Below are 12,704 nucleotides of genomic sequence, written 5' to 3'. Positions count from 1 at the left end.
AGGCAGAGTGTAGTCAGCAATTCCTGGGTGCTTCTGGCTAATAAGGTGGCTGTGTGTTTGTCTACCAAAATTGTCACCAATTCCCCAAGTTAAAAGTGCATCAGGCTGTTCCCATGAAACGTACACAGGTGCCTAGAGAAGAGTAAGAGAGCAGGTGGGATAGGCCCAGGATGCGGAGCAGACTGGGTCCCTGGTCCTGTGTTTTCTCGGGGTTCTGGGCTCCGGAACAGTGGCAGAGCCTCTCCCTCACTGCCCACTCTCTCCTCTGTCCTCTCAGAAAATTCTGCCCCTGTCTTCACTGCGGCTGTTTGTGTCCATTCCTTGCTCCACTTTATCCACAGAGGTTGATGGGACAGAAGGTGTGATTTCAGTTCATGGGAAAGATCTCAAATTCTCCAAAGAGCTCAGCCTTCATCTGCCAACAGGTTAGGATTTCATGGACAGGAAGTCTATCTGTCTATCATGTCTCTCTCCTCTGTCATCCACCTACTACCCACTACCCATCTACCATCTCTGTCCCTGGGCCTGCACCTCTCCTGCTGTCCACCTCTGCAGTGGGTCTCAGTCATGCTAGACCCTAGGGCTACAGCATCAGAAGCTGTGTAGTGTGTCCACTGCTTCAGTGCCTCCCAGCAGGGGCTGTCAAAAGTGGACTATCACATCTGGTGTTAGGAAATATTACAAGGGAGAAAATGTGTTCAACTTTCCTTTCTTAAAATAAAAATACCTCTGAATTGTAGCTACTGTTAGTCTTTCTAGAGAGAAGAGACATCAGACCCTCAGGATGATAGAGAATCAAATTTAACAGTTAAGCTTTCAGAGGCAGAAGATTGGAAAGATTTAATCTCGTTAATAGAAAACGTGGAAGAAACCATTATTGATTTCCTTAAGAAAGGTGGGGCACATTTTATGTTCATTGCCCTTTTTACTTATTTTGTCCCTATTTAAAAATCCTGCCTCAAATATTTTGGGTGGTGTTTTCCCTGTAATGAAGTAGAATGACCTCCGGAAGTGCAGGCCAGGTTAACAAACCCTTAGTGTCTAGCATCTACAGAGAGGTGGCTGAGCACAAGACAGAGCAGACAAATGTGACCTAACTCTGAGACCTGTCTGTGTGGTTTTGTTAACTCACTGTCTCTCAATTTCCATGAAAATTGATTGTGGCTGTTGATAAAGCAGATGGTGTTGGCAAAACAGCCAAAGTCTTTCTGGTGAATAGCAGTGATCCTTGAATGCTTGTTCTCCACCTGAGATTGAGTGCAAATGACAGAGCATGAAGATGGACCAGGAGGAGCCCTAGCTGGGCTGAAGCAGATGAGCCTTTCCACAAAGCTGTGTTTAGTCAGAGTCAAACTGACAAGTATCTCAGACCATTGTTTATTTTTCCCTTTATATAAATATACATTTAAAGTTTATTCATTTTATATAAATAACACAAAAATTGTCAAATCTAAATACTTTTCTTTAAAGTTGATTGTAAGCTTTACTTGCATGTCTTTTTTCATGCAATCTTAAAAATCAAGTATTGGAGATATAAATAGGTACCCAAATTGGAGAAATGAAGGGTGGTATCTCATAGTACAATAGCAGTGACAGCCAGGTCTAGGACAGGTTCTGAAGAGTGGGTAGTGCAGATATTAATCAACAGCATGCCTGTTTCTTCATTTGTGAAAGTCAGAATTCAGGAAACTTTCATTTCTTTGCCTTACTTCAAACTCACCACACCTGGTGTCAGGTGTCATTCTAATCATATCTCAGGCAGAGTGGACAAAGAAGGGGAGGTCAGGGGTAGCAAGAGTCAAGGTTGGAAACCAGTCATGACCTTGGATCTTTATGGGTGGGTGCCCCTCAGATATCAAAAGGTTTGGTTCTGTGTGAAGACTGCAGTGTGCTGGAGAGAACAGCAGAGTCATTCCAGACACACAGAACCTCCTGGCATGTCCTGGTCCTATAGGCTTTGGGGGTTCAAATGTTAAATATGCATTGCACAAATTATGTCTCAGCAACTTTTTAAACATTTCAAATATACCATATAGATCTGAGAGTCTTTGGATGCCAGCTAAAACCAGATTGTTAAACCAGAAATATCAACACTTATTTCACACTTGAATAACTTAAACTCAGGAATTAGTGATTCTCCTTGTTTGCAAATGTCCCTTACTTTTTTGAGCAATGATTCTGAAAATATGCACTTGTCATTAACAAACTACTTTCTTCAGGAAGCTCATGAACTTGAACTGTTGCAACCTCACTACAAGTTACCAACTCACTTCACCCACAGGTGAGTTTTCAGATACTTTTTAAAAAATATTGTTTATTACAGGTCATCTGAATTCCTAGGATCTACAGGCTCTGGAATATCCTCTGGTTGCCACAATCAGGCTGGTACACAGGTGTGTGGCAGCTAAGAATTCACTTCAGCCCTCTGTACAACATTAACCCAAAGCTTTCTTGGTAGCCAAAGTGGAGCCTCATGGACATCACCACCTGGATGACCAACCACACGGGGTGGGCATATTTCATCCTGGTGGGACTCTTCAGGCAATCTCAACACCCAGCTCTGCTTTGTATGGTCATTTTTCTGGTTTTCCTGATGGCCTTGTCTGGAAATGCTGTCCTGATCATCCTGATACACTCCAGTGCCAAACTCCACACCCCCATGTACTTCTTCATCAGCCAGCTGTCCCTCATGGACATGATGTCCATCTCCATCACTGTGCCCAAGATGCTCCTGGACCAGGTGCTGGGTTTGAGTACCATTTCTGTCCCTGAATGTGGGATACAGATGTTCCTCTACTTGACACTAGTAGGTTCTGAGTTTTTCCTTCTGGCAGCCATGGCCTATGACCGCTACATGGCCATCTGCCATCCACTTCGCTATCCAGTCCTCATTAACCATAGAGTGTGTCTCCTCCTGGCATCTGGCTGCTGGTTCCTGGGATCAGTGGATGGCTTCATGCTGACTCCTGTCACCTTGACCTACCCATTCTGCAGATCCCGGGAGATCCAGCACTTCTTCTGTGAAGTCCCTGCTGTGATGAAGCTCTCCTGCTCAGACACCTCGCTCTATGAGACACTCATGTACCTGTGCTGTGTCCTCATGCTTCTCATCCCTGTGACAGTCATTTCAGGCTCCTATTCCTGCATCCTCCTCACCATCCACAGGATGAACTCAGCAGAGGGCAGGAGGAAGGCCCTGGCCACCTGCTCCTCACACATGATGGTGGTCACACTCTTCTATGGTGCTGCTGTCTACACCTACATGCTCCCCAGCTCCTACCACACTCCTCAGAAGGACATGGTGATGTCTGTGTTTTACACCATTCTTACCCCTGTGCTGAACCCCTTAATCTACAGTTTCAGGAACAAGGATGTCACAGGGGCTCTGAGGAAAATGTTGAGTGTGGGACCTGTCTTTCAGGAAACAGTAAAGTAGGGGATTTGGGTTCCATGGTTTCTCCTTCTCTCCACGTCAGATGATGAAGATCTCCTTGTGCCCTCCCCTGGGCTCCTAATCCACAGTGCTGCACCCCTATGCTCCTCTCAGAGGTTAGCCTCCTTGTCCACTGCTTGTGCATTCAGGGTCCTCATGCAGCTCCCCTGAATCCACCTTATATACCTAAGTTGACAAGGATTTTTCCCTCACTAGGGGAAAAATCCTATTATTAGGAAACAGATTGTGGATATTTAGAGGATGTGGTCATGAGTGTTCATCTGATGAGGTGCAAACAGGGAAAAACCTTGTGAAGCAAAAGGAGTTACAGGGTTCCTCATAGGTGTGAAGAAGTTAAGGGTACATGGGAATTGGTAGAAGTAATCTTTATCCTGCTAATTCTCTGAAGTGCTGTATAAATAAATAGTTATAAAACCATCTAAGAGTTCAATAACCAAGGATTCATTCTGTTTAGCTATAGTCCACTGATTCTTATCAAATATAGAGAGGTATGAATGAAGAGAAAAACTTGTATATATGTAGGTATACAGTGTAAAGTTATAGCATTTGATATGCTGAATGTGATTACTGGAATGAGAGAACTAACACATTCATTACCTCACGTCTTTACTATCAGATTTGCTCTCTTTTTTCTTTGCACTGAGCACAGTTAAAATATGCTCTCATGAAAAATTTCACACATAACACATGGTACTCTTAACCAAAGTCCTTGTGCTATGTTTTATAATTCCAGATGTATTTGCATTGTAACTGAAAACTTGTTCTCCCTGTCAACATGTCCCTACCACCCCAGCCCTTGGCGACCACCACCTACTCTCTGCATCTGTCCCTCCTACTTAGATTCCACGTAGACCTGAGGCCATGCACCGCTGGTCTTTCTGTGTCTGCCTTCATTTACTTGGCCTGGAGTTCTCCAGCCATGGGATCTCAGTGGCAGTATCTCCTTCTGAGGACTGAGTGGCACCCATTCTATATGTCTATATGCCTGTAGATATAGACAGCTACATGCCATGTCTTCCTCATCTATCCACCTCTGCCAGACAAGAAGTTGGCTTCCATGTCTTGCCTCCTCTGGGCACCAGCACAATAAACATGGAGAACAGGTTCTTGAGGAGCTTATTTCACTACCTTTGGATACAGACCCAGAAATGGGATCACCAAGTCCCTTAGCAGTTCCATTTTTAGTAGATGTCGAAGGCTCAGGCAGCTGTCAGTTATAGCTGCCAGAATATACGATTCCTCCGCAGGGTGCAAGCGTTCTGTGTTCTCCACATGTTCTGCAATGCCTGACTTCGTGGTTTTGTCAATAACCACCCTGACGTGTGTGAACTGGTATTTCAAGCTGGTTTTAATCGCCTCTTCCTGATGATCCATGATGCTCAGCAGCTTTCCATAAACTTTTGGCCACTTGTCTGTTCAATTCAGAAAAATGCCTATTTTTTAATTGAATTATTTGATTTTTGCTGTCATGTTGCTTGAATTTGCTCTTGTAGTGTGGTTTTTAACCCCTCATGTGGTATACAGATGGCCAATATTGTTCTGTTGGGTAGGCTGCCTGTGCATCTGGTTGATATCTTTCTTTGCTGTGCAGAAGCTTTCTAGCATCTTGTATTTATTCATTTTAATTTTTGCATGTTGTAGATTGTGTTTTCTGGTGTTGTCCAGAATATCATTGTCAAGACCATGTGAAGGACTGTTTCCCTTTGTTATTTATTTAGAGATTAAAATTTCATGTTGTACACCTAAGCCTTATTCTACCTGATTTAAATTGTGTTTGTGGAGTAAGAAGGACTTACTTCTGTTCTCCCGAGGAAGATGTCCAGCTTCTGCTGAGCCATTCACTGAACAGACTCTTCTATGCCACTCCTCATCCATGGGACCCTCATCAACGACTGATAGCCTACCATGAGTGGGTGTGTTTGGGGGCTCTTCATTCCATTGATACACACTTCTGTACTTAGGACAGTGCTGTGGTTTCATTATTGTAGTAAAAATCACTTGAAATAGAGCATTCTGGAGGCTCCAGTCTGTTCTTCTCATCAAGGCTGCTTTGGCTATTTGGAGAATTCAGGGCATCCCTATAGTTTTTAGGACACTACTTTTTATTTCTGTAAACAATGCCATTTACTGTAGTTATGAACCCATGAAATTACATTACATATCCCTTAGCCTATTGCCTGTATTTGCTATTAGATTGGCGGGCAGAGTCTTCTTTTCACTAAGTAAACCAAATCTAGTGGCTGGAATACTCTGTATTGGAATAAATACCTATAAGTTATTGACCAAATTTTTTTGAATGAATGAGTTATAAAAAAGCATATTTAACTTTGGAAGTTCATAGCTATGTGAAAGGGGCCATGCCAACAGTCCCTAGCATAGTGCAAGCCAAATAAATTATTGCTGTCTCAGCAGTTAACTATACAAAAGCAAAAAACAAAACAAACAAACAAACAAACAAAAAACTCAACTTCATTCAATAAAAATTTGAAAGGGGATATTTTAGACGATCCCAAAATGTGCAAAGATTTTCCCAACAGAAATACATAGAAAGGACTCATTAAATTTGTCAAAATAAACACAATACTTTAGAAAATTCTGATGAAAATAACCACTGAAATTAAATGTTGTAGTCCATACTACTCAGTTACTGTTTTGAATATATAAAGCATTGTATATCACTGTATATTTATGAAGAAAAGATTTCACTATAAAAAATGTGCAAAGAACATAGTCATTCCATAAAGTGGTAGTTATATGGAAAAACATGAAAAATCATATAGATATATTAGTAAGCGAGAAATGCAAGTCAAATATGACTCTAACAAATTTTCTAAGGTGGAAAAATACCATACTCCAGGCTGGTGTAGAAATACCATATTCCAGCTGGATGTTGAAGCATGATTTCGTGGTTAACAGAGAGCAACTTATTGCTATATATCAAAATGTTTGGATGACTATTCCCTGGAGGGAATTACTTTACAAAATAAACTGTGCAACTGGTTGATGTCTTTAAGAGAGTGATTTCTGCATAAGCATTTTTATTTCAGCTCAGTTTATAATCGATGGATTTGAGCATGGAAAAACTGCACCTTTAGGAAACGACTACATTCCTGTTTAAATCACCTGATACATAGTAACCACATTAAATCAGTTTGATAAAAGAAAACATCCCAAATTTCAAGCTGAAGAGACTTCATGCATGGATTTGGCTACAAAGTGGCCATGACCTAAGTGAGGCTGGTGGAGCAGAAGGGAGCCTGTCAGCTAAGGACCCCATTCCTCCCTCTGCATCTGCTGTGTGCTCTCTACTGAGTGTGGAGAGTGTATGCCGAGCCACAGGCAGGACGCCATAGCGACCCAGGTGCCCACGTCCTGCAGTGCTGCTGGAACACAAAATGCCTTCTGGATGCTGGAGCCTGGAGCCAAGAGGGTTCCTGTTGTGCCCAGGTGCTTCAGCTGCCATGGACCATCTCCAGCAGGGAGAAAAGTCCCAGCTTCTTAGTTTCTCCCACACTTGAGAGGACCCCAGGGCTGCATCCCACAGTTACAGGAAACCAAGGGGCAAGGAGGCAGGATAAGCCATCTACAGGCTGAATCGCTGCAGGTCACAGGTAGATACAGCTCAGGAGGCAGCCTGACCAACAGTGTGTGTGTGTGTGTGTGTGTGTGTGTGGACCCAGGCTGTCACAAGACCTCCATGGCAGGGTAAATGATAAGCATTGTTTCAGACATAGATAGAAAAAAAGTTGAGAAAAATTTCACTGCAAATTTTGAAAAGGAACTATTAAAAAATAGATGTTGAAGGAGCTTGCTTCTATCTTCCTCTATTTCACTGTAGCTGCTACAACAGGTGTACACTGAACAGATGTTTGAAACACTTGTAATTTGTAGGCAGGATAGGATTTATTTCATTTTACTGCATACCTAGTTATTGAACTCAGGGCTTCATGCATGCTCAGCAGGAGACATAATCCCTGAGCTACACCTCCACTCTTAACATTTAAAGCATGATTTTTATCTGGGTAAATATATTACAGTAAACATTTAAATTTTCAATGAAACAGTTTGTGCTTTGAGACTTCTCAATAATTTGCATGTCAGTAGTTGAAATAAAAACAAATACTTTAAAATTAAATTCTAAATCACAATGACCTAGATGGCCAATGAATGACAGGAAACAAGGAGCACAAGCAGGGACGTAAGAGAGTGAGGTGGACCTGTGAGGAGGACTCCTTCCAGGCTTCCAGGACACTGAGGAGGTGATGCTTTTCTTACACAACACACACACACACACACACGGTGTGGTTGATAAACCAATCCAGACTAACTCCTCCTACATGTCACTGGTCAGGCGTTGTAGACACTGTGAGAGTGGAGAGGACTGTTAACATTGGTGAAGCCTGGAGTTGAACAAAGAGGGAGACAGGACAGGATGAGGATGACCCAGAGCTGTGCCCCAGAGAGCTCTACTGCTTCCTTAGCTCTAACTGCAGTGTCCTCTGGGCCCCAGAGGATGTGTGAACAAACATATCTCATCCAGTCCCTTGTGAGCATCCTAATCCAGGAGTGACGCCACCCTCCTCTTCCTGGTGACTTAGCCAGGCCACACTCCCTGGCCATCTGGGTGAGGCACAGCGTGCTCTGAGGTGAGTTCAGCCAGGCAGGTGGCCCTGGAGCTCAGGGCCATGGCTGTGCTGGGCTTGCTGACCTGCTGTTGAGGTGGTCTGTTAGGTCCTCATGGCATTTCCTCATCTTCTCTATCACCTATTTTTCTGACAAATAGAAATGTGTTCTCATTTTCAAATTTTCATATAGAATTTATTTGCTGCCACATCTTAAGAAATATGTTTTTATTTTGGACTATTTACGGACATAGGAGTATATATTCCTTCTTACGCTTCAGATGGTGGTAGGAAGCTGCATTAGTTGTCCTGAGACTGCAACTTTGCAGAGGAAGAGGGCTGTCCTTGCTTCACATGGGGGTCACTCCTGAGGTCACAGCAATGCTGGAAGAAAGTGTCCTGAGCATGTTCATTTTTCCCTGATGACACACACAGTGGGTGGACCAGACCCGAGCTGTCCGTGGCAGAGGGAGGACACTGCGTTCCAAGGACACTAAGGCAGTGCGGTGCTCTGCTGCACCATGGGGTGGGACATGGCCCTCCCTCGGATCACTTGTGTGATGATAGGCAGAGACCCTGAGACCCTGGATTGTCAGTCTGTACTAGGAGGAAATAAGAAGAGTAGGACCTCAGAGGCTCTGGGGAAGGCAGAGTGTAGTCAGCAATTCCTGGGTGCTTCTGGCTAATAAGGTGGCTGTGTGTTTGTCTACCAAAATTGTCACCAATTCCCCAAGTTAAACATGGGCCAGGCTGTTCCCATGAAACATATGCAGGTGCCTAGAGAAGAGTAAGAGAGCAGGTGGGACAGGCCCAGGATGTGGAGCAGACTGTCCCTTGTCCTGTGTGTTCTTGGGGTTCTGGGCTCTGGAACAGTGGCAGAGCCTCTCCCTCACTGCCCCTTCTCTCCTCTGTCCTCTCAGAAAATTCTGCCCCTGTCTTCACTGAAGCTGTTTGTGTCCATTCCTTGCTCCACTTTGTCCACACACTGACGGGACAGAAGGTGTGACTTCAGTTCATGGGAAAGATCTCAAATTCTCCAAAGAGCTCAGCCTTCATCTATCTGCCAACAGGTTAGGATTTCATGGACAGGAAGTCTATCTGTCTATCATGTCTCTCTCCTCTGTCTGTCATCCACCTACTACCCTCTACCCACCTACCATATCTGTCCCTGGGCCTGCACCTCTCCTGCTGCCCACCTTCTGTAGTGGGTCTCAGTCATGCTGGACCCTAGGGCTACAGCATCAGAAGCTGTGTCCACTGCTTCAGTGCCTCCCAGCAGGGGCTGTCAAAAGGGAATATCACATCTGATTTAGGAAATACTACAAGGGAGAAAATGTGCTTCAACTTTCCTTTCTTAAAAAAAAAAACCACCTTTGTATTCTAGCTACTGCTAGTCTTTCTAGAGAGAAGAGACTTTAGACCCTCAGGCTGAGAGAGAATCAAATTTAACAGTTAAGCTTTCAGAGGCAGAAGATTGGAAAGGTTTAATCTCTTTAATAGAAAATGTGGAAGAAGCCACTATTGATTTCCTTAAGAAAGCTGGTGCACATTTTATGTTCATTGCCCTTTTTACTTATTTTGTCACTATATAAAAATCCTGCCTCAAATATTATGGATGCTGTTTTCCCTGTAGAGTCTGAAAATGACCTCTAGAAGTGCAGACAATGTTAACAAGCCCTTGACCTGTGTTCAGCTTCTACACAGAGGTGGCTGAGCATGAAGACAAAGGAGGCAACAGTGAGCTGCCCCTGAGACCTCTCCGTGTTGTTCTGTTAACTCTCTGTCTCTCAGTGTCCGTGAAAACTGATTGTGGCTGTCAATAAAGCAGATGATATTGGCAAAACAAACAAAGCCTTTCTGGTGAATAGCAGTGATCCCCGAATGCTTGTTCTGCACCTGAGATTGAGTGCAAATGGCAGAGCTTGAAGATGGACCAGGATGAGCCCTGGCTGAGCTGAATTTTCATAAGAGCTTTTCCAGGAAGCTGTGCTTAGTGAGGGTCATACCAATAACTATCTCTGACTGTTGTTCATATTTACATTTATTTAAATATATATTTAAAGCTTCTTTATTTTATATAAAATAAATAACACAACATAAAAATTGTCAAATCCAAATACTTTCCTTTAAAGTTGATTGTAAGCTTTACTTGCATGTCTTTTCTCATGTAATCCTGAAAAACAAGTATTGGAGTATATAGGTACCCAAATTGGAGAAATGAAGTATGGAATCTCACACTACAATAGCAGTGACAGCCAGGTCTAGGACAGGTTCTGAAGGGTGAGTAGTGCAGGTGTCAATCAACAGCATGCCTGTTTCTTCATTTGTGAAAGTCAGAATTCAGGAAACTTTCATTTCTTTGCCTCACTTCATCCTCACCACACCTGGTGTCAGGTGTCATTCTAATCATCTCTCAGGCAGAGTGGACAAAGAAGGGGAGGTCAGGGGTAGCAAGAGTCAAGGTTGGAAACCAGTCATGACCTTGGATCTTTATGGGTGGGTGCCCCTCAGGTCTCAAAAGGTTTGGTCCTGTGTGAAGACTGCAGTGTGCTGGAGAGAATAGCAGAGTCATTCCAGATTCACAGAACCTCCCACATGTCCTTGTCGTATAGACTTGGGGGTTCAAATGTTAAATGTGCATTCCACAAATTATGTCTCAGCAACTTTTTAAACATTTCAAATATACCATATAGATCTGAGAGTCTTTGGATGCCAGCTAAAACCAGATTGTTAAACCAGAAATATTAACACTTATTTCACACTTGAATAACTTAAACTCAGGAATTAGTGATTCCCCTTGTTTGCAAATGTCCCTTACTTTTTTGAGCAATGATTCTGAAAATATGCACTTGTCATTAACAAACTACTTTCTTCAGGAAGCTCATGAACTTGAACTGTTGCAACCTCACTACAAGTTACCAAGTCACTTCACACACAGGTGAGCTTCTAGATACTTTTAAAAAAATATTGTTTACTACAGGTCATCTGAACTCCTAGGATCTACAGGCTCTGGAATATCCTCTGGTTGGCACAATCTGACTGGTGCACAGGTGTGTGGCAGCTAAGAATTCACTTCAGCCCTCTGTACAACACTAACTAAAGCTTTCTTGGTGGACAAGTTGGAACCTCATGGACCTGGATGACCAACAACACAGGGTGGGCAGATTTCATCTTGGTGGGACTCTTCAGTCAATCCCAACACCCAGCTCTGCTTTGTATGGTCATTTTTCTGGTTTTCCTGATGGCCTTGTCTGGAAATGCTGTCCTGATCATCCTGATACACTCCAGTGCCAAACTCCACACCCCCATGTACTTCTTCATCAGCCAGCTGTCCCTCATGGACATGATGTACATCTCCATCACTGTGCCCAAGATGCTCCTGGACCAGGTGCTAGGTGTGAGTACCATTTCTGTCCCTGAATGTGGGATACAGATGTTCCTTTACTTGACACTTGGTGGTTCAGAATATTTCCTTCTGGCAGCCATGGCCTATGACCGCTACATGGCCATCTGCCATCCGCTCCATTATCCTATGCTCATGAACCACAGGGTGTGTCTTCTTCTGGCGTCTGGCTGCTGGTTCCTGGGATCAGTGGATGGCTTCATGCTGACTCCTGTCACCATGACCTTCCCATTCTGCAGATCCCTGGAGATCCAGCACTTCTTCTGTGAAGTCCCTGCTGTGATGAAGCTCTCCTGCTCAGACACCTCGCTCTATGAGACACTCATGTACCTGTGCTGTGTCCTCATGCTCCTCATCCCTGTGACAGTCATTTCAGGCTCCTATTCCTGCATCCTCCTCACCATCCACAGGATGAACTCAGCAGAGGGCAGGAGGAAGGCCCTGGCCACCTGCTCCTCACACATGATGGTGGTCACACTCTTCTATGGTGCTGCCGTCTACACCTACATGCTCCCCAGCTCCTACCACACTCCTCAGAAGGACATGGTGGTTTCTGTGTTTTACACCATACTCACCCCTGTGCTGAACCCCTTAATCTACAGTTTCAGGAACCAGGATGTCACTGGGGCTCTGAGGAAAATGTTGAGTGTTGAGTCTTTCAGGAAACAGTAAAGTAGGGGATTTGGGTTCCATGGTTTCTTCTTCTCTCCCCGTCAGATGATGAAGATCTCCTTGTGCCATCTCCTGGGCTCCTACTCCACAACGCTGCACCCCTATGCTCCTCTCAGGGGTGAGCCTCCTCTGTCCACTGCTTGTGCATTCAGGGTCCTCATGCAGCTCCCCTGAATCCACCTTATATACCTAAGTTGACAAGGACTTTCTCCTTCTAAGGGAAAATATTCACATCATTACAAAATACATAGTGGATATTTAAAGGAAATGGTCATGAGGTGTTCTGGTATAGTGGAGAGAGAGGATATAAAAAAAACAGGTGCAGGGTTTATCAGAGGTTAGTCTACGTTCATTGGAATTAGTTGTATTATTGTTTTTCATGCTAATTATCTACAAAGTTGAAATGATGTATGAATAAAGAGGTAAATAACAGGCTCTTTCTTTTTATAAATAGAAAATTTCTACTTTTTGCTTGGGGGCAGTGTGACATAGTATCTAGGAGACCATGCTCTTATCATTGTGTCTAATCTTTATTTAGACAGTGCAGCTGTTT

General features: G+C 43.7%; 2 protein-coding genes across 2 annotated transcripts; both read left to right on the top strand.

Annotated features, from left to right (window-relative positions):
- Positions 1–2,473: 2,473 nt before the first annotated feature.
- LOC139705655 (olfactory receptor 2T29-like) lies at positions 2,474–3,436 on the top strand. The gene has a single exon (XM_071611806.1). It carries the CDS (start codon positions 2,474–2,476, stop codon positions 3,434–3,436), a length of 963 nt encoding a protein of 320 aa, XP_071467907.1.
- Positions 3,437–11,215: 7,779 nt separating this feature from the next.
- LOC139705654 (olfactory receptor 2T29-like) lies at positions 11,216–12,151 on the top strand. The gene has a single exon (XM_071611805.1). It carries the CDS (start codon positions 11,216–11,218, stop codon positions 12,149–12,151), a length of 936 nt encoding a protein of 311 aa, XP_071467906.1.
- Positions 12,152–12,704: the final 553 nt, after the last annotated feature.

This window comes from Marmota flaviventris, chromosome 5, assembly GCF_047511675.1.
Source record: "Marmota flaviventris isolate mMarFla1 chromosome 5, mMarFla1.hap1, whole genome shotgun sequence".
In the NCBI taxonomy this organism is placed as follows: domain Eukaryota; kingdom Metazoa; phylum Chordata; class Mammalia; order Rodentia; family Sciuridae; genus Marmota; species Marmota flaviventris.
This window is presented reverse-complemented; position numbering and strand designations above follow the sequence as displayed.